This window comes from Galeopterus variegatus, unplaced genomic scaffold (assembly GCF_000696425.1).
Source record: "Galeopterus variegatus unplaced genomic scaffold, G_variegatus-3.0.2 Scaffold1277, whole genome shotgun sequence".
In the NCBI taxonomy this organism is placed as follows: Eukaryota; Metazoa; Chordata; class Mammalia; order Dermoptera; family Cynocephalidae; genus Galeopterus; species Galeopterus variegatus.
In genome coordinates this window covers 71,007-96,942 of record NW_007727388.1, presented here as the reverse complement: position 1 = coordinate 96,942, position 25,936 = coordinate 71,007, and the positions used below count along the sequence as shown (strand labels likewise).

At 45.5% G+C, this 25,936-nt stretch overlaps 1 protein-coding gene across 2 annotated transcripts in view; it reads right to left on the bottom strand.

Annotated features, from left to right (window-relative positions):
• The window catches only part of SYNDIG1 (synapse differentiation inducing 1), a 121,311-nt gene extending 113,763 nt beyond the window's left edge, over positions 1-7,548 (bottom strand). For both annotated transcript variants that reach the window (XM_008576045.1, XM_008576044.1), the window contains exon 1: positions 7,026-7,548. In XM_008576045.1, coding sequence (XP_008574267.1) covers positions 7,026-7,505 — 480 coding nt within the window. In that variant the 5' untranslated portion in view covers positions 7,506-7,548. The remainder of the gene's footprint in view (positions 1-7,025) is intronic.
• Positions 7,549-25,936: the final 18,388 nt, after the last annotated feature.

Genomic DNA, 25,936 nt, shown 5'->3' with positions numbered 1-25,936 from the left:
AATCAAATTACCAAAATTAGACATGAAAGAAGAGACATTACTACCAGCCCTAGAGAAAGTAAAAAAGATTTAAATGAGATATTATGAACAACTTTAAGCCAATAAATTAGATAAGTTAAATAAGATGGATCCAAAACTAAAACTGAGTAAGAAGAAAGAGAAATCTTCAGACTTAAAACAATGAAGAAATACAATCACATCAGCAATTGAAAATCTTCCCACAAAGGAGAGCCCAGGCCCTGTTGGTGTCACTGGTGACTTCTAACAACTGTTTCATAAGGAACCAACACCACACAGCATCTGTCAGAAGATACAAGAGGCAGCTGTTCTCAACTCACTCTGTGATGCCAGTATTGCCCTGATATCAAAGCCAGGAAAAGATATCACAAGAAAAGAAAATACAGACCGATATCCTTCATAGACACAGACATAAAAGTCCTTAACAAATTAGTAGAAAATTGAATCCAGCAACACTTAAAGAGAATTATATATTGTGAGAAAGTGGAATTTACCCCCAAAGTCAAAGATGGTTTAATATCTGCAAATCAGTTAATGTAATACACCATATAAATAAAGGACAATATATATATATATATATATATATATATATCACATCATAACCTACACAGAAATAGAGAAAAGCACCTGACAAACAACATCCATTTTTTTTTAAATCAGTAACAAACTGTTCAACAAAGTAGTGACAGAAGGGAACAACCTGCACCTAAGAGTATCTACAACAACCTACAGCTAACATCATCTCTAGTCATGAAAGCCTGATTCTTCCCCCCTGAGAGCAGAAGCCAGACAAGGGTGTTCCCTCCCACTATTTGCATTCAATACTGCATTTGAGGTTCTAGCCAGTGCAATGAATTAAACAAACAGAGGAAAAACCAAAACCCTCCCCCCAAATCAGTCTCTTGAGTCTCTCTGGGGATACTAAAAATAATTTTCCAAATGTCTATTATTTTCTGAATTCTCATTTCCTCTGGGTCAATTGTTCTATTTGTTGGTGTTGGTCTGCCTCATTCATGCTTTGGGGTTTTCTTCAAATGTCTGTTGAGCCCTCTCCCTTTTGTCATATTTACAAATGAGGCACAGGTAAGGGCCCCATGGCAGCTGTAAAGGTGTGAGTCCTGCAACAGGTTCCAAGGGGCTAAATGGGAAGACAGACTCGCAGGTCTTGAGAGCACCAGCTGGGGGTTCATGGAAGTGAGAACGTAGCCTGGGCCTACCCCAGCTCTGTCTCCCTGTGCTTCTTTGGGGACCCTGGCATGACACCAAAATGCAACTTCAGTGTAATACACACTTTCCCCCAGTGTGAGAATAGCATCATCACTGGGAGATGGAGTCTGTAGTCAGCAGCTCTGTCTCAGACCTAAGGGCTGCTGGAGACGCCAACTGTGTGGTCTTGGAAACACCTTGAGCACCAGTCTCCCCGTGCAGAGGATGGGGATAGTAGTGTCACCTGTCCCCAGTGCTGAGGACAGACAGCAGGATGCACAACAAGTGTCTGGCACAGAGATGATGCCCATCCACACGTGTCCTCTTCCCCTTTCCTCCTTCAGGGAGGAAAAGTCTCCTCCCTCACAGGCACTAAGTGACAACAGTCCACTTGCTATAGGGTCCAAAAGCTTTTGCACTGTCACAAGTATGTGGGCAGTAATGTGCCTTTTGACACCAGTCAGCACCTCTGACAGCCGGAGGGCTGGCGGGCCTCTCCAGCCACGGCCTGCAGCCACTTCGGCTCGTAGCTTCAAACTCATACTGTGTGTTTTGTAGAACCGTGTTATTATTTGCCCCTGAAATCTCTCTGTTTGCATTTATTTGTGTGAAAAGGTGAAGTGGTTTCCCGCTGTTGGTGCACCTGAAGGCTGCAGTTTTTAGCTACTGTCTGGAATTGGATAAAGCAGCGGTCACAGACCAGGGGAAGGCCTTGGGCTGTGGGATGCCAGGGTCAATTATTACCAGCCAGGATTCCTGGGGCACCCACTGCCATGCCTGTCTGGTCATACCGAGTGTAGCAGCATCCCCAAAACCCCTCAGAGGCCCCCACCATCTCTTCTGTCTGACATCAAGCCACCAACCCCTTGGTGATCAACAGCACACCTCTCTTCAGGTACAGTAGGATGGATCATGAACACTTGCTGAATAGTTGAGGACCTCCCACAGATATTCTCTAAATTAGCTACAGAGCCCACTCATGTCATTACCACAGCTGTGGAAACAGACTGAAAACTCCACATGCTCTTGCAAAAATGTGTATTGGTGAGCAAACCTCTCCGGACCGGGGAGTACCCTTTATAAATGCAGGGATGAGCTGCTCCCAGCAGTGCGGCATGACAAGGTACCTGGCAGAGCTGTGTACTGAGCATGGGAGCTCCAGCCACAGGGCCCAGCTCCTGACTAGGGCACTTCTAGAAAACAGTACCAATTCACTATAGACCAAGTGAGGCTACAGAATGCCCAAAGGAGTTAAAATCACAGTTTTTTGTCTTTTCTCTGACATACAACTGTCTTCTGGAAAGACCTCAGATCAATATTGACTGTGCGTTTTTTTTTGTTTGTTTGTTTCGGTCATAATATAACCATGCCTGCTGTCAGTCTGTTCAACTAGATGACCTTAAAAACAAACGATGCCAAATCGTCTACACTGTTTTGCTCTATGGTTGTGGTATTACCATCTAATTTGTTGTCACATTCCTGTATTGTGACTCTAAGTAGCCCTCCCACACAGATTCTTGGTATGGCCATTTGACCTGCTTTGGCCAACAAGACAACCCCATGTGTGACACAGGCAAAGACCTGAGAAGTCCTTGTGCACTGGGACACACCCCCTCCGGCTGCTCCTGGCATTCCTGCCATGGCTGCCATGGGATGAAGCCCAGTGCAGCCTACTGGGTGATGAGAGAAGTGTGGTCCATCACCTCTGTCCCTGAAGCAAACAGCCAGCCAACATTCTCAAGCACAGCTGCCAAGCCGACTGGCAATTAACTGTAGACCTACTAAGTGAACCCAGCTGAGACCAGCAGAACACCCATTCAGCTGAACCCAACTCAAGCTGTTGAACTTCAGAATCCTAAGCTAAATACATAGTTGTTGTTTAAGCTACAAAGTTTTAGGGTGATTTGTTATGCAGCACATGCTAACTGACACATGCCCCATTATTTCATGCAATGGAAAAAAGGGTGAACCACAGAACAGTTCCTACACATACGATGGCACTTCCAACATGATTAATTTCTCTTTATTTGTCAAAAAATGGAATAAAAAGCATCATGGCTATTCTGTACTGTAAAGATGGTTCTGAGAAAATATCTCTTCATAGAATTCTTAAAGGACCAAACTAACCACTATGGGTGACTCCTGAGGTCCTCCAATGGCATCATAAACAGCATTTGGGGGAGCCACAGTAGCCACAGCATGCCTCAATTTCTTCCCTTCAGAGCCCATGCGAGGAGCCATTTCTTGCTCTGGATGAGCTCCATGGGTGTCAATCAGAAAGTCTTACTAAATGCCTGTGAAGAACCCCAGTTTTTAAACAACCTGCTCTTCTATCAATGTTATGGGAAGTACCTTTTCTGGCCCACATGCTCCATCTTATCATTACAATCAAAAATCGCTATAAACATATTAATACAGAGTAGGCACCATTATTATGACTAAAGATTTCTGTTGCAGTATTATTAAAAGAATTATTTCTGGTGGGCTGCCACTACTGTGGCTATGACAGAGGGACACGATCAAGAGGTGAGTCTCCCTGTCCCAGAAGCCTGCACCTCCTGTCAAAGTTTTGGACCTACCAGATAGACAAGTCTGTCTCTTCCTCCACCTACCTTCTAACTTTTAATATAAGAGATTGTCTCTGAGTAGATGTCAGACCTTTGCAGTGTTCCAAAACCCACATTTTCTGGCTGAGGTCATTGTATGAAAAATCATTGCAATAAAATGGATTCAGTCATTGCCAAAAATCTGGATGGAGATGTACAATGAATACAAAAAATTTGCATTTAAATATTGGCTCTTTTTATATGCAAGCTCAATCAGAAGCCCATGCAAGTCATAAAGAAAGGGGAAGAATTCTTTTGAGTATAGACTATTGTGAAGCAATAGGGAGGGAAGTTAACTGAGGACTAAGAAGATATGCTGATCACCCATTCATCTCCCAGTGACCTTGACACTGTGGTTACTCAAGAAAAGTATAAGGGTGTAATGGGAAGGAGGGGGAAAAACCCACACGAATGAGAAAGGATAACAGAGACATTCAGAAATCTCTTTCACACTGTCAGCCCAGTGACCATCCCAAGCCTTCTGTTGCTGGGCATATTATACATTGGAGCTGATTTTCCAAAAATTAACAACAAAGCTGGAAATTCTCTGCTGGCCGGTTTGGCCACCTTAGGATTTGGGGACATTTCTGCCATGTCCTGACTCCTTCCCACCCACCCTTCTCTCCTCATCTCCAGCCAATGACAAGTTCACTTTTTAAGTATTTCTTCACCACTTCTGATGCTGGCCTGATTTTCTCGCTATCCCCCTGTGACAGGCCCCAGTGGGGCTCCTGGCCCCTGCCCCCTGCCCACTCTCCTCATCTTCCCCACAGCCGGGTCCCACTGTGCAGCCAGAGCAGCTTCCAAAACCTAGATCTGACCATGGCCCTCCTGCTGAAACCCTCCTGTGGGTCTCCAGGGCTGGCCCAGACATCCAGGCCTGCTGCCCACAGCTCCCACAATGCCCTGCTCACTTTGGGTTGTCTCGGGAATGATGTGTTGGGGCATTCTGACTCTTGCTTACTCTGAACAGTTCCCTCAGGATGCCTGGCAGCAAGGCCTGGGAGGCGTGGCAGCGGCGGCTGGGGCTGCTGGGGCTGATGGCGAGACAGGGTGGGGCTGTCTGGGTCCCTCAGCCCTTGGGCTCCTTCTTGCCTCTCTCGCTGTCCCTCCTCTTGTGGGCATCTGCATTTGTGACCCTGCCCAAATCCAGTCTCCCTTAGATGGCCCATAAGGTCTTCAGTGCTGGGGCCCCATTCCCCTCTCCGATCTACACGTCTAACCAGCTGCTGTTCCCTGCAGCGCTCCGGGGCTGGCTGCCTCTGAGGCTTCTCTGCTCCCCATGTCCCTTGGCACTGGGATTCTCCCACCACCGCCCCTAAGGCTGCCTCAGACTCATCCTTGAGACAACCTGACCTCCCACACTGAGTTCAAACCCCAGCCCCTCCTTTGGATGCTTTCAGAACTGACCGGGCATTCCATGTCCTAAGTCCTTATTGAGCAGGAAGTGCACTTTTATGGTTCTGCCCCCCTAACTTCGTGCAGGTTGGGCAGCATGGATGCTTTTGCTTCCAGCAGGGGCCTCAGACCCTGGAAATGGCAGATGCTGAACAGAGGCCAAATCGCTCTCCTGCCCTTCCCACAGCTCAGAAAGAGCTGCTGCCCTTCCGGCCCCTGCACAGCTGTCATCAGAGGATGAAGTCTCCTCGGTGTCACATGTCATGGGCCCCCCACCTCAACAACCTCGCTCCACTCTGCCAACTGGTGGTACGGGCTCCAGCCACTGGGACTGCTCCAGTAGCCGCTTCTATCTCTCTCTCTCTTTCTGAATTTCCTCAACAGAAGGCACCTCTCCAGCCACTTCTGGTTCTGCTGGCATCTCCAGGCCCACCCTCCTCATGACTTCATTGGCCTTTCTACCCAGTCTGGGGCCCCAAACCTCTGTCCTCTTGCTTTCTCCTGCCTCCTCCATCCTACAGGCAGGAGGTCCTGTATCCACCCTGCCAGGAGAGCCTCACCTGTCAACGAAGGACAGCCATGTGTTGCAGGAGGTCATGGAGCTCTGGCTGGGACCAAATCATCATATGGGCTCACCCTACAGCTTGGCACTTTCTTCAGGAGACTCTTCTAGAATGGTCCCTTCCTCCAAGTCACTGCTGTCCAAGCTCCTCACATCCCCAAAGCTCCCTTGGCTGTGCTGTGTGCTAACCCTCAGCCAACAGGGACCCCTCACTTTCCTCCTCTTCTCTCCCCTCCCCCACCCTCCCCTTTCCCTCAGACCAGTAGCATGCAGCGACTCCTCACAGGCTAGTCCCCTGCACGCACGTGCCTCCCCAGCAGGCGCCCAGCAGCCAGCCCTGATCCTGAGCCCTCTGCCCTGAACACTTCCCCTCCTCCACTCACACAAATGTTCTCTCCTTCCTTAGCCAAAAACAACCGTCCTTCCCTTTGACCACACGCTGCCTCCTGCAGGGCAGACCCACCCGCAGTTCATTCCCCAGTGCACTGATGGAAGTCTGGCCCTTCTCTCCCGCCCTCCACCCCTTGAAGTGGAACAACTGCTCCAGATCAGGGAGCAGCCTCCCACAGAGGCCCCTCCCACTGCCAGGCTTTGGGGATCTGCTGCACCACCATGACCACTGACCCTGTCTCACCACACCTGATGGGCACGCATCTGTGTGTGTAACTCAAATGCCCTCAGCTGACCGCCAGCCTACAAAGAAATGATCCCTCTAATGATTCAGCCTGTCCTCCCTTTAGGCTACTGATTTCTATTATTTCTTTCCGCAGGTTTCAGCTATACCCACAACCTCTTAGCAGAAACTTTGAAATGCCAAATTAAGGAACATGTGACAGCAATCACACCTTCTAAACTGTCCCCCACACGTGCACACCAGCCTCACGTCCCTCTCTCATCTTGCTCACATTTGCCAATGACCTCTCTCTCATGGGTGTTAGACAGCAGGATCTCCAACTAACCCACCAGGCTGGCATCCGTAGCCCCATCCTGACTGATGGTCATTGCCTCAGGTCACCTCGGCCCAGAGCTGCCGTGCAGCTCCCACTGAGCCCTGTCCACCTGGTCTTTCTGCACTCCTTCCACCCCACAAACACTAGAAGTGAAGTGCCACTGAAAGTGTCTTAGGTCTCTGCAGTTTTGCACACTAAATTCATTCCCTCCCTTTTGTCAGGCACTCATGCCCCCCCCCCCACTGCCCGCTTCCTAGAACACCCCTGACCAAAGCATCCTCTGACCTCCAGCTCCTGGAATTCCTCCTCCTCCTCCACATCATAGGACAGGGTGTGGATTTTGATGTCATCTGTGGAGAGGTCAATGAACTTCCCATCAGGGTACTCCAGGCTGTCTTTGGTGGGGGACCGGTCCTCAATGAAGGTGGTCTCACAGCAGTCGGTGGCCATGCCATCCCCCCAGGAGCGCAGCACACCCTCCGAGTACAGGATGATGTTGGGACGGTAGTGGGACTCCACTGACTGCTGCAGGGTGTTGGGGTCCAGCAGCTGCTGCACTGGTTCATTCCTACTGCCATCCAGGACGGCTGGCATGGTGCTGGCCACCACCCGGCGGCTCTGGTACTGGGGTGCCGGGTAAACAGACACCAGCCCATCTCTGCTTTCGGCCATGAAGTTTCTGGTGTTAATTAAGCCATTCCTCTTGCCAGCGTCACAGATTTTACTGTGCACCAGCACACTGTTCTGTTCAATCACGCCATCCATGGTACTCTCCCTCCTGGCCGGGCCTCAGGCTGGTGGGCTGGACTCAGAGGTCACACTTGCTTCAAGGGATCCATTTCTCCTGGAAGAGGGAGAAACAGATGAGACAAGAACAAGCTAATCACCTAGACCCAACTGTTTCAGATTGTGCTAGTCCCGATCTACATAGTTGCTGTGAGAGTCCTACCTAGTCCATGAATTTTAAAAAAGCTCTATCAGGGCGACCAGCCAGAGCAAGTCAGAAATTGATTACCTGCATCTGTACAGTCTCCAGATGAATGAGACTCTGCAGGAATTGGATCCATTGCAGCTCTAGAGAAACCTCTAATTGCTAGCAGACATCCTGGAACCCATAGGTAAATCCAATCACATTAGCATCTGACTAGTCTGCAGGGAAACAGACTGCAAATCTGTAATTGGGATTGACTCTTCCCAGGTACACGGCCGTTCATTCAAGCGGTAAAGTATGTGATTAGAACAACCCCTATGGGGTGATGATCTCCTTGAACTGTACAAGTCCCAAATGTGAACCTGATATGAAGGCATCTTGAGAGAGGCACAGCTTAGGTGACTTAGGTGCTCCCTGTAGTTTGCCACTCAAAGTGCCTCTGAGAACCAGCAGCAACAGCTCCACCTGGGAGCTTGTTAGAAATGCAGACTCTTGAGTACCACTTGAACCTGCTAAATCAGAACCTGCATCTTTATATAATCCCAGCTGATTAGTCTGCCTGTTAAAGCTTGAGGGGCACTGTCCCTACAGTGTAAAATGAAAGTTTTGGCCTGCTGATTAAGTTGGCTTGATTTTACAATTGATTATCTACTATCTTTAAGTATTCAAATAAATATATCAAACTATTCATATTCTTAAGAAATAATTTTTCTGACTGAAGTAAATTTTTCCAACTTTGAGTATCACAAACTATAATTAACTATCAATGAAAGTTGTTCGAATTAGTGGAATTATAATTTTGTCATTGCAGCATCCTTCAATATCTCTTTCAACACAGTCTGGCTTGTCGTATAGGAGTATCGTCTTTAACTTTATAATTCCTATTGGCCCATTTCCTTCCATGTTTCCTTCTACCCATTCCTACCTGCTAAGGCCTTCCCTAAAGACTGAGTTTGAAACAGTCTAAAACTAGCTGAAACTGTTTTTAATTTCCCCACCTCAAGTTGCTTTATAAGTTATCTTGCAGGGTGTAAGCCGAGCATGTGCAGAGAGAAGGATCCTGCCCTCGGGATGACTTCAGGCCCCACTAGAATCTGGAAAATCCTCCACCAAAGGACTGGATTCAGGCTCAACTAGTCTACTTTTGTTTGTTTTGTATTTTTTTCCTTCAGTCCATGATATTCAGAACCAGTGGCTACAAAGAAAACCTCATGCTTGAGCCTTTCTTTCTGTTTAAACAGTCTCTGCTATGTCTAGGACGCTGCCTTCTTTTTTTTTTCTTTTTTTCCTTTTTGTCTTTTTTCGTGTCTGGCAACGGATCGCAACCCTCAGTGTCGTGCCCGTACCGGACCGGAACCGGCAACAGGAGCGCAACCCTCGGTGGCGCGCCCGCATGACTTCAGGCCCCCCTAGAATCTGGAAAATCCTCCACCAAAGGACTGGATTCAGGCTCAACTAGTCTACTTTTGTTTGTTTGGTATTTTTTTCCTTCAGTCCATGATATTCAGAACCAGTGGCTACAAAGAAAACTTCATGCTTGAGCCTTTCTTTCTGTTTAAACAGTCTCTGCTATGTCTAGGACGCTGCCTTCTTTTTTTTTTCTTTTTTTCCTTTTTGTCTTTTTTCGTGTCTGGCAACGGATCGCAACCCTCAGTGTCGTGCCCGTACCGGACCGGAACCGGCAACAGGAGCGCAACCCTCGGTGGCGCGCCCGCATGACTTCAGGCCCCCCTAGAATCTGGAAAATCCTCCACCAAAGGACTGGATTCAGGCTCAACTAGTCTACTTTTGTTTGTTTGGTATTTTTTTCCTTCAGTCCATGATATTCAGAACCAGTGGCTACAAAGAAAACTTCATGCTTGAGCCTTTCTTTCTGTTTAAACAGTCTCTGCTATGTCTAGGACGCTGCCTTCTTTTTTTTTTCTTTTTTTCCTTTTTGTCTTTTTTCGTGTCTGGCAACGGATCGCAACCCTCAGTGTCGTGCCCGTACCGGACCGGAACCGGTGACAGGAGCGCAACCCTCGGTGTCGCGCCCGCACCTCGCTCAGCCAGTGAGCGGGAACCGGTCTGTATGTGGGATCTGAACCCTCGGCGGGAGCGCCACCGTGCTCCCAAGCGGCGCACTGTAGCAGTGCACCACCGGGCCAGCCCTGGACGCTGCCTTCTTTTGACAAAAGTCTTTCTGGGCTGCATCAACTGCTGAGCTCCCAATGTCATGCTCTTGGTGAGACCCAAGAGTCTGTTTTTTGAATGTGGCAGAGGAAGCTGGTTGAAGTGTATCACTGGCCCGTCACAATCATAAATGATCTATATTTACGATGGAAGAGGAGGAAGGAGACAGGATGAAGAGAGGTCTCCATTTCAGTCCCCCGTTACTCATCCTTGCCTAGTTCTCAGTCTCTTTTTGTATTATTGCTCTAAAAACCCTTCTGGTGAGTAAATAACACACACACCTACCCATGAGCTTGGGTGAATACCAGCTGGATAAGAAAACTAACATGGACTGTGAAAGAAAAAAAAAGATAAAGTAGATACACAGCATCTTCTGTAAGAATTTTACATTATATATAAACAGGTTTTTATTTACTTGGAAACTGCTATCACATAAACAGCACTATACTAAGAATAAGGAGGCCAGGGATTTAGCCCTAGTTTTGCTAGTAAATGTCTGTGATTGCTGGCAAGTTGCTTATGAGAGTGGAACTATTAATAGAACAGTTGAGCAGGAAAAGCTTTAAAGTTTTCAGCTGTATGATTTGTACCTCTTGGCCCAGGAGTCTTAGAGTTTTATTGAATTAGATATGGCTTTTCCCCAAAATGGCTCTACTGGTGAATTCTACCACTTAAAGAAGAGCTAATACCAATCCTTCTCAAACTTTTCTAAAATATTGAAGAGAAAGGAACACTTCCTGACTCATTCTATAAAATAGGCATTACCTTGGCACCAAAACTAGCCAAGGACACTAGATCAAAAGAAAAGTACAGTCCAATATCCCTTATAAACATTGATGCAAAAATATTCAGCAAAATACTAGTAAACTGAATTCAGGCACATATTAAAAGTATTATACACCATGATCAAGTGGGATTTATTTCTGGAATGAAGGGATGGCTCAATGTATGAAAGCCAATCACTGTACATGACATTAATACAACAAAGAACAAAAACCACAGGATCATCTCAATTGATGCAGAAAAGGCATTTGAAAAAAATTAATCTTTTCATGATAAAAACACTCCACAAACTAGGAACAAAAGAAACTACCTGAACATAATAATAGCCATAAATGAAAAACCCATAACAAACATCATAATCAATGGTGAAAGGTTAAAAGCTTTCCCTGTAAGATAAAAAACAAAGCAAAGATTCCCTCTTTTGCTGCTTCTGTTCAATACTTTACTGGAAGTTCTAGCCAGAGCAATTTGGCAAGGAACAAAAAGTAAAAGACACCCAATTTAGAAAGAAAAAAGTAAAAGTATCTCTGTATACAGGTGATGTGATCTCATACATAGAAAATCCTAAAGATTTCACAAACACACAGAGTTAGAGTTAATAAATTAATTCAGCAATGTAGCATGATACAAAGTCAACACAAAAAAATAAGTAGCATTTCTACATACTAACAGTGGGCAACATGAAAAGGAAATTACAAATGCAATTCCATTTACAATAATCACCAAAAAGAACAAAATACTAAGGAATTAATTTAACCAAGAAGGTGAAACAATTGTACAATAAAAACTAGGAAACACTGCTGAAAGAAATTGAAGAAATAAATAAATGAAAAGACATCCCATGTTCATGGATTGGGGGCTTTAGTATTGTTAAGATGTCAATACTACCCAAAGCTATCTACAGATTCAATGCAATTCCTATCAAATTTCCAATGACGTTTCTTGCAGAAAGAGAAAAACCCATCCTAACATTCATATGACTCTCAGGGAACCCCGGATAGCCAAAATAATCTTGAAAAAAAAAAAAAGAACAAAGCTGTAGGATTCACACTCCCTGATTTCAAAACTTACTACACAACTACAGTAATGAAAATAATGTAGTAGTGATATAAAGACAGACATATAGACCAATGGAATAGAATAGAGAGCCCAGAAATAAACACTGGCATATATGTCAAATGATTTTTGACAAGGGTGCCAAAACCATTCAATGGGGAAAAGACAGCCAACAAATGGTGCTGGGAAAACTGGCTATCCATATGCAAAATAATAAAGTTGGACTATTACCTAAAACCATATTCAAAAAATCAACTCAAAATGGCATCAACACCTAAATGTAAGACCTAAAAGCATAAAATTCTTACAATAAAACATAGGGCAAAAGCTTCAAGACATGGGATTTGTCAATGATTTCTTGAATGTAACACCAAAGGCACAGGCAACAAAAGAAAAAAAAAAGACAATTAAACTTCCTGCAAATTTTAAGTTGTGCCTCAAAAGACACTATTAACAAAGTAAAATGGAAACTCATAGAATGGGAGAATATATTTGCAAATCATATATCTGATAAGAGATTAATACTCAGGATATATACAGAACTCCTAAAACTCAACAACAACAAAAAACCAAACAACATAATTCAAAAATGGGCAAAGGACTTGAATAGACATTTCTCCAAAGACGATATACAAATGTTGAATAAGTACATGAAAAGGTGCTCAATGTCATTAATCATTAGGGAAATGCAAATCTAACCTACAATAAGTTACTACCCAATATCCATTAAGATGGGTACTATCAAAAAATTAAATAAATAACGGAAAATAAGTGTTGGTGAGGATGTGAAAAAATTGGAACCCTTGTGTTGGCCCCCAAATAATTAGCAATAGAATCACCACATGATCCAGCAATTCCACTCCTGGATATATACCCATAGGAGCTGAAAATAGGATCTTGAAAGTATATTTGCATGCCCATGTTCATAGCAGGATTATTCATAATAGTTAAAATATAAAAGCATCCCAAGTGTCCATCTATGAATGAATGGGTAAGCAAAATGTGATATACACATACAATGAAATATTACTCAGCCCTAAAAAGGAAGGAAGTTCTAACGTATGCCACACCGTGAGTAAACCTTGAGGACGTTATGCTAAGTGAAATAAGCCAGTCACAAAAAGACAAATACTGTATGATTCCACCAATACAAGGTACCTAGACTAGTCAAATTCATAGAGAAAGACAGTAGAATAGTGGTTTCCAGGGTCTGGGGAGAGAGAAAAATGGGGAGTCATTGTTTAATGGGCATAGAGTTTCAGTTTTACAAGATGAAAAGAGTTATAGAGATAGACGGTGATAGTTACATGATATGATGAATGTATTTAATACCACTGAGCTGTACTGTTTTAGATGGTTAAGATGGTAAATTTTATGTTATGTGTATTTTAACACAGTAAAAAACTGGGAAATAAACTAAAATAAGACATAAACAAGAAGAGCTATCTACTTTTTAGATATTTATACAGATGAAATAAGTGATAGGATGTCTGGGAGTTGTTTAAAAATCATCTGGATAGGGAGGAGGAGTGGGTAGCCCACAGAGAATACAAGACTGGCCACGTGCTGATGGTCAGTGAAGCTGGTGGATGAGCACATGCGGCCCATTAATACAATTCTCTCCACTTTCATGCATGTCTGGCATTTTCTATAATAAAGAGTTTTAGATCAGCAGGTGAAGACATGTAAGAAGACTTTGCAGCAGAGGGCACGGCATTAGGTAAGGGCAGGAGATGTGCAGCAGGTGGGGATGGGGAGGCAGCACGGGGGGATAGAGTGGGGGCGGGGGGGCTTGTCTGGAGGCTCTTGAATCCCACTGCTGAGATGAAACACTTGCTTCCATAAGCAGCGGGCGTGCTGAAGGCAGGCATTTGCGTGGGCTGTGACAATCACAGAGGCAGTTTAGGCAGATGGACCCGTGAGCAGTGCGGGGAATAGGCACAAGGAAAAGCACATTTACTGGTGCTCTGGTGCTCAACACATATTACAGTCCTCTACTTTTCAGCTGGCTTTAGGGCAGCGAGAAGGGCCTGATGCCCTGGAGGAACCTTTACGGTGGCATGACCAGAGAGCCTCAATTATGGTGCCTGTGTTGTGTGTGTTTCATTTGTTTGAGATTGGTCACAAAGAGTCAAGTCGTGTGGCCTTGTCCAGTGGCTGGAGAATTCCACAACCAGCTGCTATAATAGCAGATGGCAGAGTCCTCTCTGGGGGACACATATGCTTGGAGAGCCTAAGGCAAGCATGGCTCAGTACTGTCAGTTCTTCAGTGTCACGGAGGTTCTCCCGGATGTGGGGCTTCTGGAGGTGTAGGGCCCAGGCATGCTGTCACTCTCACTGGCTCGTCTCAGGTGCAACCTTTCCTCCAGGCTGTGTTCAGATCACTGTGCTCAGCTCAGCTCATGGGACAGCAGGTCTTGCCAGAGGATGATTATGAAGGGCAGACAGGGAGGTAGCTGTGTGGTCTGAGGCTCTCTCCAAACACTCAGGGAGAGCTCCCAGCCTGGCCCCCGGGAGTGGGTGGCCCTGAGAGTCTCAGTCAGGGACTTCATGCTCAGGGCACCTCTGAGGAAAGCAAGCTGTGAGCTAACCAGTGCAGGAGTTCAGAGGCAGAGCCTGGGATCATCGAGAAGGGGTTGAAAGCTAAGGCTGCCCCTGACTGCAGTTGCTGCTCAGGGTAGAGGCAAGAGTGTGTTTACCTGAAACTGTGTCTAAAGAACGTGTCCAAAAATAGAAGCCATCTTCAAAAAGTTTGTGTAAAATGCACATTATGAAAAAACTACACATACGTTTCAAAGATTTGTTGCACCAAAATAAACTCTTATTGTTATAACATGTCTGAACAGGATCTAGTTTGAGGCACTAAGAAAGATAAGACATCAGTTGAAGAAGAGCCCCTATCAGAGCAACATGAAATCTACTAAAATTGGTTTTTTTCATATTCAATTAAATCAAGGCTTATGGCTGAGCCCTCTTATACTTATGTCCTCATAGATTATTTATTTTTTTTATTGAAGCCCATTGATTACACATATTTTGGGAGTACAGTGTTGACTATCATTATTTGTATATAATGTGATGATCAAATCAATATTAGCATATTCATTATTATAAATCATAATTATTCTTTGTGTCCTTTACCCAGTTTCTCCCTAAACCTCCTCTACCTCCCCCTTCCATAGATTTGTTCTCTCCTTCTGAAAGACCACGTATTATTGTGGTCTGTCTTTCCTTCCTTTCTTCCTTCTTTCCTTCTTTCTTAGCACCCACTATGAGTGGTATTTCTCTTTCTGTGTCTGGCCTATTTCACTTAACATAATTTTCTCCAAGGTCATCTATGTTGCTGCAAATGGCAGAATTTCACTTTTTTATGGCTGAGTAGTATTCCATTATGTATGTATACACCACATTTTCCTTATCCAGTTGTCTGTCAATGGACATTTAGGTTGGTTCCATATCTTGGCTATTGTAAATAGAGCTGTGATGAACATGGGAGTGCAGGTATCCCTTCAACATGATGATTTCCATTCCTTTGGGTGTATACCCAGCAGTGGGATTGCTGGATCATATGGCAGTTCTATCTGTGGTTATTTGAGGAATGTCCATACTGCTTTCCATATTGGCTGTGCTAATTTAGTCTCACCAACAATGTAGGAGTGCTTCCTCTTCTCCACATCCTCGTCAGCATTTGTCATTAGCTGTCTTTTCAATAATGGCCATTCTAACTGGGGTGAGATGATATCCAATGTGGTTTTGATCTACATTCCCTGATGATTAGTGATGTTGAGCATTTTTTTTTTTTTTTTTTTTTTTTTTTTGTGACCGGTAAGGGGATCACAACCCTTGGCTTGGTGTCACCCACACAACACTCAGCCAGTGAGCGCACCGGCCATCCCTATATAGGACCCGAACCTGTGGCCTCGGCACTCCCAGTGCCACTGCACTCCCAGCGCCGCACTCTCCTGAGCGAGCCACGGGTTCGGCCCTGTTGAGCATTTTTTCATGTACCTGTTGGCCAACAGAAATCTACTAAAATTGAAGCAAGAATAAACATCAAATCTGTGGTAAAGCTTTGGTGGAAAAATGGTGACATGACTGATGCTTAACAAAAAGTGTATGGGGGGCCGAGCCCGTGGCCCACTCGGGAGAGTGCGGTGCTGGGAGCGCAGCAGCGCTCCTGCCGCGGGTTCGGATCCTATATAGGGATGGCCGGTGCGCTCACTGGCTGAGCGCGGTGCGGCCAGTCTCAAAAAGGACAAAAAAAAAAAGTGGACAATGCGCCCATAAATACCACTCATAAGTGGGTGCTAAGAAAGAAGGAAAGAAGGAAGGAAGGAAAGACAGACTATGCCCCAAAGATCAGCAGTTTACAAATGGACAGCTCATTTTAAGAAGGGACAAGATAATATTGAAGACAAAGCCTGCAGCAGCAGATGATCCACACCAATTTGCATGCAAAAAAAATTAATCTTGTCTGTGCCCTAATTGAAGAGGACCCATAATTAAAAGCAGAAGCGATGGCCAACACCACAGACATCTCAACTGGTTCAGCTCACACAATTCTGACTGAAAAATTACAGTTTAGCAAACTTTCCACTTCATGGTGCCAAATCTATTGCACCCAGATCAGCTGCAGACAAGAGCAGAACTTTCAATGGAAATGTTAAACAAGCGGGACCAAGATGCTGTAGCATTTCTTCACAGAATTGTAAAAGGAGATGAAACATGACTTTACCAGTACGATCCTGAAGACAAAGCACAATCAAAGCCATGGCTACCAAGAGGTGGAAGTGGTCCAGTCAAAGAAAAAGCGGACAGGTCAAGAGCAGAGGTCATGGCAGCAGTTTGGGGGGATGCTAAAGATATTTGTTTGTCAACAAACAAAATGACTTTCTGGAGGGCCACAGAATGATAACATCTGCTTATTATGAGAGTGTTTTGAGAAAGTTATCCAAAGCTTTAGCAGAAAAACACCTGGGAGAGCCTCACCAGAGAGTCCTTCTCCACCACGACAGTGTTCCTGCTCACTCCTCTCCTCACAAAGGCGTTTTCTCAAGAGTTTCAATGAGAAATCATTAGACATCCACCTCACAGTCCTAATTTGGCTCCTTCTGACTTCTTTTTGTTTCGTAATCTTAAAAAGTCTTAACAGGGCACCCATCTTTCTTCAGTTAATAATGTGAAAAAGACTGAACTGACCCTCCAATTCCCAGGGCCCCCAGTTTTTTAGGGATGGACTAAATGGCTGCCATCATCACTTACAAAGGTGTCTTGAACTTGTTGGAACTTATGTTAAGAAGTTTCTTTTTTTTTTTTTTACTTTTGTCTTTTAATTCCATTTCTTTGATGAATTTTTGAAGTCTCCCCGTAGTTATGAACAGCCTCCAAGGCAGACAAGACACACAAAGAAGAGAAAACTGCAAAATAAATACTAAGGGAGAGTGAAGGGAGAGTTGGAGCGGGGCTAAGGGTGGAGGTGTTGGCACCTGTCCCCTCATCTCCCCCCCTCTGCCCCCCATTGTTTCGTGCTGTTCTTGGTGTGTTTGGCTTTTGATTCTTGGTGCTTCTGTTGCCACTAAACCTAGATCCAAGAACGCTCTCCACACGGCTTATGGGTTTGATCACCCAAGTTCAAGAAGCCCCTCCAACCTTTTCTTCCCCTCCCCCCCGTGCCACCTAGTCACAAGTCCTGTCCTCTTGTTTATTCTCAGGGATGCTGCTTGGATTCAGAAAGCCACCCTCTGCTGGCCACATCATGGGTCTTCGGTGCCAGTGGCCCTCCTGAAATGTCCCTTGTGAAGGCCCACATGAGCCCATCATCCACACTCAGGACTCAGGTGGGGCTACAAGCCCCAAGTGTGCTCCTGATTCCCCAGTCTGACCTCACCTTCCACCTGCCTCAACCTCACATGCACAGAGACTCAGGGTGCCAAGTGCTCACTTTCCCTGGAGACTAATGTCAGTTTTGAACTGGCCTTTGAGTGTGCTGACCCCCAAGAGGATCTTTCCTTCCTCTGCCCTCTCCCCCTTTGCTGCCTGGTAATTTCACACATGGCTATGCTAACATCATCTCTCTTTGGAGCAGAGTGGACGGTCTGGGCTCCCACTGTGTCCAGCTCAGGCCCTTAGGATCCACTGCCACACTCCTCTGGTCCACCTGCCACATGGCATTCCTCAGCTGAACCACAACGCCCCGGGACAGGGACACCTTCTCAGCCACCTCTGCAGTCCTGATGATGGCCTGCACATCCATCTGTTCCACGGTGCTTGATGAATAACTAAGTGATGTTTTGTCAAGTGATGTTTTGACAGACCACAACTGACTCTTAAAATACATGTCAAGAACTTCGCTGATGGGGGCCCGCCCCGTGGCTCACTCGGGAGAGTGCGGCACTGGGAGCACCAAGGCCGCGGGTTCGGATCCTATATAGGGATGACCGGTGCGCTCACTGGCTGAGTGCGGTGCGGACCACACTGTGCCAAGGGTTGCGATCCCCTTTCTGGTCAAAAAAAAAAGAACTTCGCTGATGAAAATAAAACATTATTCTCCATCCATGAAGAAAACTAACCTAGGGAGATGTGAAATTTAGATCACCTACCTTAGACTAATTTACCGAACACTAGTAGCTTTTCTTGAGGTATAAATGAACCTTTCATTTAGGAAGAAGCTATTCCAGCTGAAAATTCTGTATTATTTAGGGAGAAAGCACACTGCTATACTTTTAGTGACAAGGGTTGGATTTTCACCAAGCAATTTCCTAGAACTTCCCTTTGGCGCAAAGACCTACCATTCTGTTCTCATTTTGTTTTCAGCCAGCAGAAAACACCAGCAAACTATTGAGCTCCTGCTCATAAACAGGTAGTGATTCCCATCTCATCCCTGTTTCAATTAAAGATAATAATATCTGAAGATAATCGGTGCATTGTTTCTTGTGAGTCTGGATGTTGGAAGCACTCTAAACCTGAACCAGCAAACACCACCCCTCACCCCCACGTGACAATCATCTCTCACTGCAAGTAAAAACCACCCTGGGCTGGAGACAAGAGCCTCCTGATGGACAAATGCCAGCTCTTCAAAGCAGAATTGGCCTCAACTCCCAATGCAATGTCATCTATAAAAGTCTCGACGCCAGTGAAGGAGGATGGCAGTATACGCTAAGCACCCAGCACACCACGAGCATGTGGCAGGCACTTCTGTGCATCCACCTGACAAGTATTTAGTGGGCTGTGACTGAGAGTGGACAGTGTGCCAAGCATGGATGTGGCAAGGGGGACCAGACAAGCACCTGCTGGGACGCTGCACAAGGCACGAGAGAAAGATGGTCTTTGAACAAGCACTAAAGTGCAGCAAGTGTTTATGGCCAAGGAAAAGCCTTGAGAGATGAACACAGGCACAGTGACCTGGTTTGGGGATTCAGGATGAGCCTCCTGCAGAGATGCCCTTGCAGGTAGCACTGAAGGGTGTCATGCATTAGCCACGTCAGAACCAAGGGGAAGAGTTCCAGGCTGAGAAAAGAGCCTGCCAAGTGGCTGAACAGAGCAAAGGCCAGCAGAGGTGCATGGAGCACAGGCTCAAGAGGGGCAGGGGTGAGAATGGGACAGGAGCCCTGGAGCCTGGAGTGACAACCTCAAGAGTCCAGAAAGGCACTAGGAGGTGGGCTCCACAGGCCTGGGCGTTTCCTTGAGTGTGTGCCATGAGGGGGAGGGTTGGGACCTGAGTCTGAAGCACCCTACTCCTGGCTCAGGCCCCTGGTGGGGATGACAATGAGCTCACATACACCAGGTAAGCTGAGGGCACCGCACACTGAGTCCTGGCTCCCACCTTCCCAGAAGCTGGCAGTGCCATCTTGGCTCACACCCTGGCAGGCCAGAGGGTGAAGGCACCAGTGACAGCTGAGCAGCTGAAGGATAAAGGTTCTGCACCTCTGACCCGGGTGGGCCAGCCCTGAGGCTGGTGGTCTACGTCTCCCACAGGCCCCGGGAGGACTGTGCCCGGATCCACAGAGGCCAGCTTGTGGGACAACTGACCCTATGTGCACTGCCTCCCTTCCCTGTCTCTGCCCACTGCTCCTGGTGCCTCCTGGGATCCCCTCCCAAATTGTTTTCTCAGGCCTTGCTTCTTGGGGAACAAACCCAAGGCATCAGACTATTGTCCAACAGCCTGTGATGTGTTAGCACAACTTCCATATGGACAAGAAAGATGAGCGAGCCAATTGGTGTATCTATCAGCTCACAACTCTGCAAACATTACAAGAGTGCAGCTGGTTTCTGTGGTCAGAAGTGGGAGCAGGGGTGACTATGTGCCTTCACATATCCAAACAGAAGCCACCTTAAAGCAACGGAAGGCCTCCAGCCTGTAAGATGGACATGCTTGCACGGATGAACACACCTTACAACTAAAATTAGAAACAGGCCCCCAAGACAGTTAAATCTTTCTGCAAATGCACAAGCTGCCTGATTACAGGGGAAGGGTGTTTGGGGTCACACAGTCTTTGCATGCTCAGTCCCCAAGAGAATAATTCCTCATTGCTAATTAATAAATAGGCATTCCGGTTCCATACAGCAGTCTCAGAAATGGGGGTAATTTAAGCCTGCTCCCTAAAAGATGAATTCTCTCACAGCACGTTGGAAACAGGTTTCCTGGTCCCTAAGGCACAGGAGAAGACCCAGACTCACCAACTCTTCCATGAGGTAAGGAATGTCCCTGCAGCCTCTGGGATCAGCCTGGCATCATGGCCCTGGTGATGTCTTTTAGATTCTACAAAGTCCTAAATCATAACAGTGCTTGATCTAAATGCAAACATAAGATACTCCAGCCAGGAAGAGGAGTCAGTGGGATTTGAACCCAGGCATTTCTGACTTCACCAAGCTCAAGAAAGACCCCAAGTCTCCACTGAAAAGTTGGAGAAATGTCTCAGACTTCAGGTCATTGCCATCAGCTCCCACAACTGAAAGCATAAGGGATCGCAAGGAAGTCCCAACCCTACTGCTTTCTTTGGTTGTAGTTAGAAATTTCATTCATTTTTAAAATAATAGCTATATTGTGATATATAATTCATGTACCATAAAATTTGCCTGCCTTTTAAAGTGCATAGTTAAGTGGGATGGAGTGGATGCGTATTCACAGAGTAGCACAACCCTTACCACGATTTAATTCCAGAGTATTTCATCACCCCATACCCAGGAAGCAGTCCCCACTCTTCCCTCCCCTCCCTCAGCCCCTGGCAACCACTAATCTGCTCTTGGTCTCTGTGGACTTGCTAATTCTGGACATATCATATAAATGAAATCATACAATATATGACCTTTTGTGACTGGCTTCTTTCACTGAGCATAATGTTTTCGAGGTTCATCCACGTGGCAGCATGCATCGATACTTTAATCCTTTTCACTGCTGAATAACATCCCATCATATGGACATACTGCATTCTGTTCACTGCTTTCTTTTGCGGGGGGACGTAGTAGTTGTTATCAATGAGCTCTTGTATAATACAGGGCTAATTATGCTTCCAGCTCTTTTGTTCAATGGTTGGTAAAAGAGTGCATTCTTTTTCTGGCAGGTATATATATATACCTGCAGTGAAAATAAAAGTATTGTAAAAACAGAACAAAGCTCTTAGTGGGAGTGAGGGAACAGCATTTCACGTATGGCCCAGAACACAGAGTGACAGACATTGCAGGTGTTTGGTCAGCAGAGGCAGGGTCTCTGAAACATGAGTCGAGCCAGACGAACCAGCTGGCAGCAGCTTCTGTGACCCGCTGATGATTGAACCTGCTTCCTCACTGGGAAATAGAAAAACTCCAAAATGTATTGCAGCCGGTGCTTTCCCACAGCTGCATGCTGAGTCAGAAGGCGGCGGTGCTGAAGCCAAAGCCTCCGCCTTCCCCACCAAATACAGGGTCTGAGCCCCTTCATGCTCTTCCTGCTTGTAGCCCACACAACACACACTCTTTGTAAAGAATTCCAGCCTGCCCCAGCAGGAACTATATGTTATGAACATGGCAGAATTATACACAAACCTATCCGCTTAGAAATTAGGGTTGTACATTACACTAGCATTTTTCTCAAACCTGTCTCACTAATGTTTAATAGATATTTCTGTTCTGAGGAAATAAATAGAAAAAAATCAAATGGAAGTTTTGGGAAGCAGTGGTGCAAGTACAATTGTTTTCGACAAATACATGAATAAAAAGTAAAGACAAATACAAGTACCAAAACTTTCTCATATTAGTTTTCCTTTTTATTAAGCCTGTGAATAATTCTAGGTTTTTTAAAATGTGGAGTTGAGAGGAGATTTACGAAGTAGTATCTAATGTCCATACCTCTGTTGTTGACAACCATCTCCTCATATGGAACTTGACATGCCCAAGGTTGCATGCAGTAATGTCACGTTTAACACATCAGAACACCTACGTATCAGCCTTTCCACATGAAGAGAGAGTGGAGCAAACTGTCTACGCCACTGAAGAAGATGAAACTAACTGCAGATTCATTTAGCTGGAGCACTTGGTGTGCGTGGCAGGCACGGATTGCTCCTGACCCTTACTTCCTTCTCCTACAGCTCAATTAAGCAAAGCATTAGGAAGGAGGGCACCAGGTGTCGGTCTTCCTGAAGCCCCAACACTGCTAGAAGCCTTTGTGTAAATAGCAGTAATTCCCTTCTGCTAAGCAAATGACGTGTGTTTCCACCAATGCCCATGTGTTGAGAGAAAAGAGCTGCTTGCAAATCCTCACTAAAACAATTAAAATTTGCCTTTAGCAAAACACATAGAAAAGCCCATGATTTGGCAGTGGAGATAGTTAGTGATGCATTTAGAACCAGATCAGTTATTATTATTTAGCATTTAAATGGCCCATTGCAATTGCAAAATGCTAAGTCATCACAAGTATCACTTTTGGTGGTCTGGGACTTACTGCTCACAATGCCAGTCCACACTTCTACCCGCGAGTGAAGCTGCGTCATTGGGACAAAGTCCACAGGAATTACGAATCTGTTTTATTAACAGTCAGAGAAGTATAGCATATATAATGTCATTCTGGAAATAAGAAAACCTGCATATTAAGGCCATTACTGCCTTTAAAAGTTGTGCCAACTGCCCTTAGCTTTGTGACTATTTCATTTTTAAGGAAGATGTGGATGGAGGAGGCTTTATTACCAGGAGAACTGCAAAGTCTACCATTACCAACTCCACCAACACCACCACTACTGTCACGACAATTATCTCCACCACCCTGACAACTGCCATCACCAACACCATTATCTCCACCACCCACCACCGCCGCTAACACCACCATTATCGCCACTAACCCACCACTGCCACCACCACCACCATTATCTCCACCAACCCAGCACTGCCATCACCACCACCATTATCTCCACCAACCCACCACTGCCATCATCACCACCATTATCTCCACCAACCCACCACTGCCACCATCACCACCATTATCTCCACCAACCCACCACTGCCATCACCACCACCATTATCTCCATCAACCCACCACTGCCATCACCACCACCACTATCTCCACCAACCCACCACTGCCATCACCACCACCATTATCTCCACCAACCCACCAATGCCATCACCACCATCATTATCTCCACCACCCCACCACTGCCATCACCACCACCATTATCTCCACCAACCCACCACTGCCATCCTCACCACCATTATCTCCACCAACCCACCACTGCCATCCTCACCACCATTATCTCCACCAACCCACCACTGCCATCCTCACCACCATTATCTCCACCAACCCACCACTGCCATCCTCACCACCATTATCTCCACCAACCCACCACTGCCATCCTCACCACCATTATCTCCACCAACCCACCACTGCCATCCTCACCACCATTATCTCCACCAACCCACCACTGCCATCACCACCACCATTATCTCCACCAACCCACCAATGCCATCACCACCATCATTATCTCCACCACCCCACCACTACTGTCACCACCACCATTATCTTCACCAACACACCACTGCCACCAGCACCTTCACCATCACCACCTTCCCCACTTTATCACCTTCATAACTTCAATCACCACCTCTACCACCACTACTACTACGAGCGCCTTCACAACTGCCACCATCATTGTCACCATCACCACCACCATTCCCATCATTCCCACCACTAGCACAACTGCCAGGGTTTGGCAAACTATAGCCTACCGGCCAAACACATCCAACACCTGAATTTGTAGAGTTCACAAGCTAAGAATGATTTTTACATTGTTAAGAGGTTGAAGAAAAGAAGAATATTCCATGGCACATGAAAATTATATGAAATTCAAATGTCAGTGTCTGTCCATCAATGAAATTTCATTGGACTATTCCCACAACTGTCTATTGACATATATCTATGGCTGCTTCTTTACCACAAGGCAGAGTTGAGCAGACGTGACAGAGACCATATTGTTTGAGAAACCTATAACACTTATTATCTTGATCTTTACAAAAAAAAGTTTACTGATTCCTGACCATCACCATACCATACCACCACCACCACCACTACCATCACTACATCACCAACAACCATCATCACCACAACCACCACTACGCCACCACTACTAACAACCCCATCAGTACAAGTAATGTCACCACTACCATTGCAATCATTCCATCAATGACACCCCTTCACACACACATGCACATGCACAAACACATATACACACCCCACTCTATGGTCTGGAGATGTAGAGCTTCCCTATCCGGTCAAAGATTTAAGTTAAAAGACTGTGAGTGTGAACACAGACTCAAACCAGAAGTCTTCCTCCCCACTCACTGACTGAGAGTGACGGAAAGCCTTGGAAGTAATCTTTTCTCTAAAATTCTTGTGGGTAAATCTGTGTTTTTGGAGGGCCAGGGGACTACATCTCTGATAATGTCTAACCATGAGCCTGCACTCACACACTGAGATTTCACACTCTTGGTGTGCCTTAAACACAGTGGCACACCTAGTTTGTAGTGTTTGGGGCTGGGAATCCTCCACTCCGATTTTTGGCAGAAGCAACTGCCCCCTGGAATGTTATGTTAAAGACAGACCTCAAGATATGTCTGTTAATAATGTTCAATGAACATTATTATAATGAACTTGAGTCTGGAATTAAAGGAAGGGAAATAAGCACTGCTATGGTTCCAATGTATGCATCTCCCCAAAATTCATTTGGTGGAAATTAATCCACAAGGAGATGGTATCAAGGAGTGGGCCCCTAGGGAGGTAAACAAGCCATGAGTGTCCTGATGGGATTGCCCTTATAAAAGGGCTTGAGGGAGAGAGTTAGTCCCTTTTGCCCTTCTGCCATGTGAGGACACAGTGTTTGTTCCCTCCAGAGGACCGAGCAACAAGGTGCCCTCTTGGAAGCAGAAAGTGAGCCCTCACCAGACACTGAATCTGCTGGTGCCTTGATCTTGGGCTTCCCAGCCTCCAGAGTGGTGAGAGATAAATGTCTATTATTCATAAATTACCCAGTCTGTGGTATTTCATTATAGCAGCAGGAACGAACTAAGACAAGCATTGAACACATGGTGAAAGAAGCCACAATTAACAAGGGTGAGCAAAAACACCTCAGATCAGATCTACGATGACTGCAGTTATTGACATTATTAGATAAAGGTTATAGAATAACTATAATATATATATGCATATGTATGTTTTAAAAATGGAAGACAGAACTTTTAGAGATAAAAAAAAATACATTGGTAAAATAAAGAACTAAATGGACAGACTGTTACTTCTGGTATTAAAGTTGGCTAGATGCTCTGAGGAATTCTTTTGTGTCAGAATTAGACCCTGGCTTAGAACACATTTGCAGACATTGATGGCTGTAAAGAAAAATCTCCAAAAATTACCCCTGTCCCATGGAAGATTACTGGAAGGGGTGGAGTTGCACTGACTGAGGATGGCAGCAGTGAGAGTGAGTTACACAGCCTTGACAGAGACCCAGCAGAGAGGTTGAGACCGAACCCCTATTTTCAGCTAAGATTCTGTATGGAAGTGGTCTCAAATTTAAGCATGCACCAGAATCATCTGGAAGGCTTGTGAAAATATAGATTGCTAGGCTCTAGAGTTTCTTAACCAGAGTGGAGAGGGACCCCAAATTTTTACTTCTAAGAAGTTCACAGGTGATGCTGATGCTGCTGATCCAGGAACCACATTTTGAGAAACACTGTTTTATAGATTCTAACATGGTTTCAAATAAGTGGTAACCCATGGCTACAAGATGAAATGGAGTCA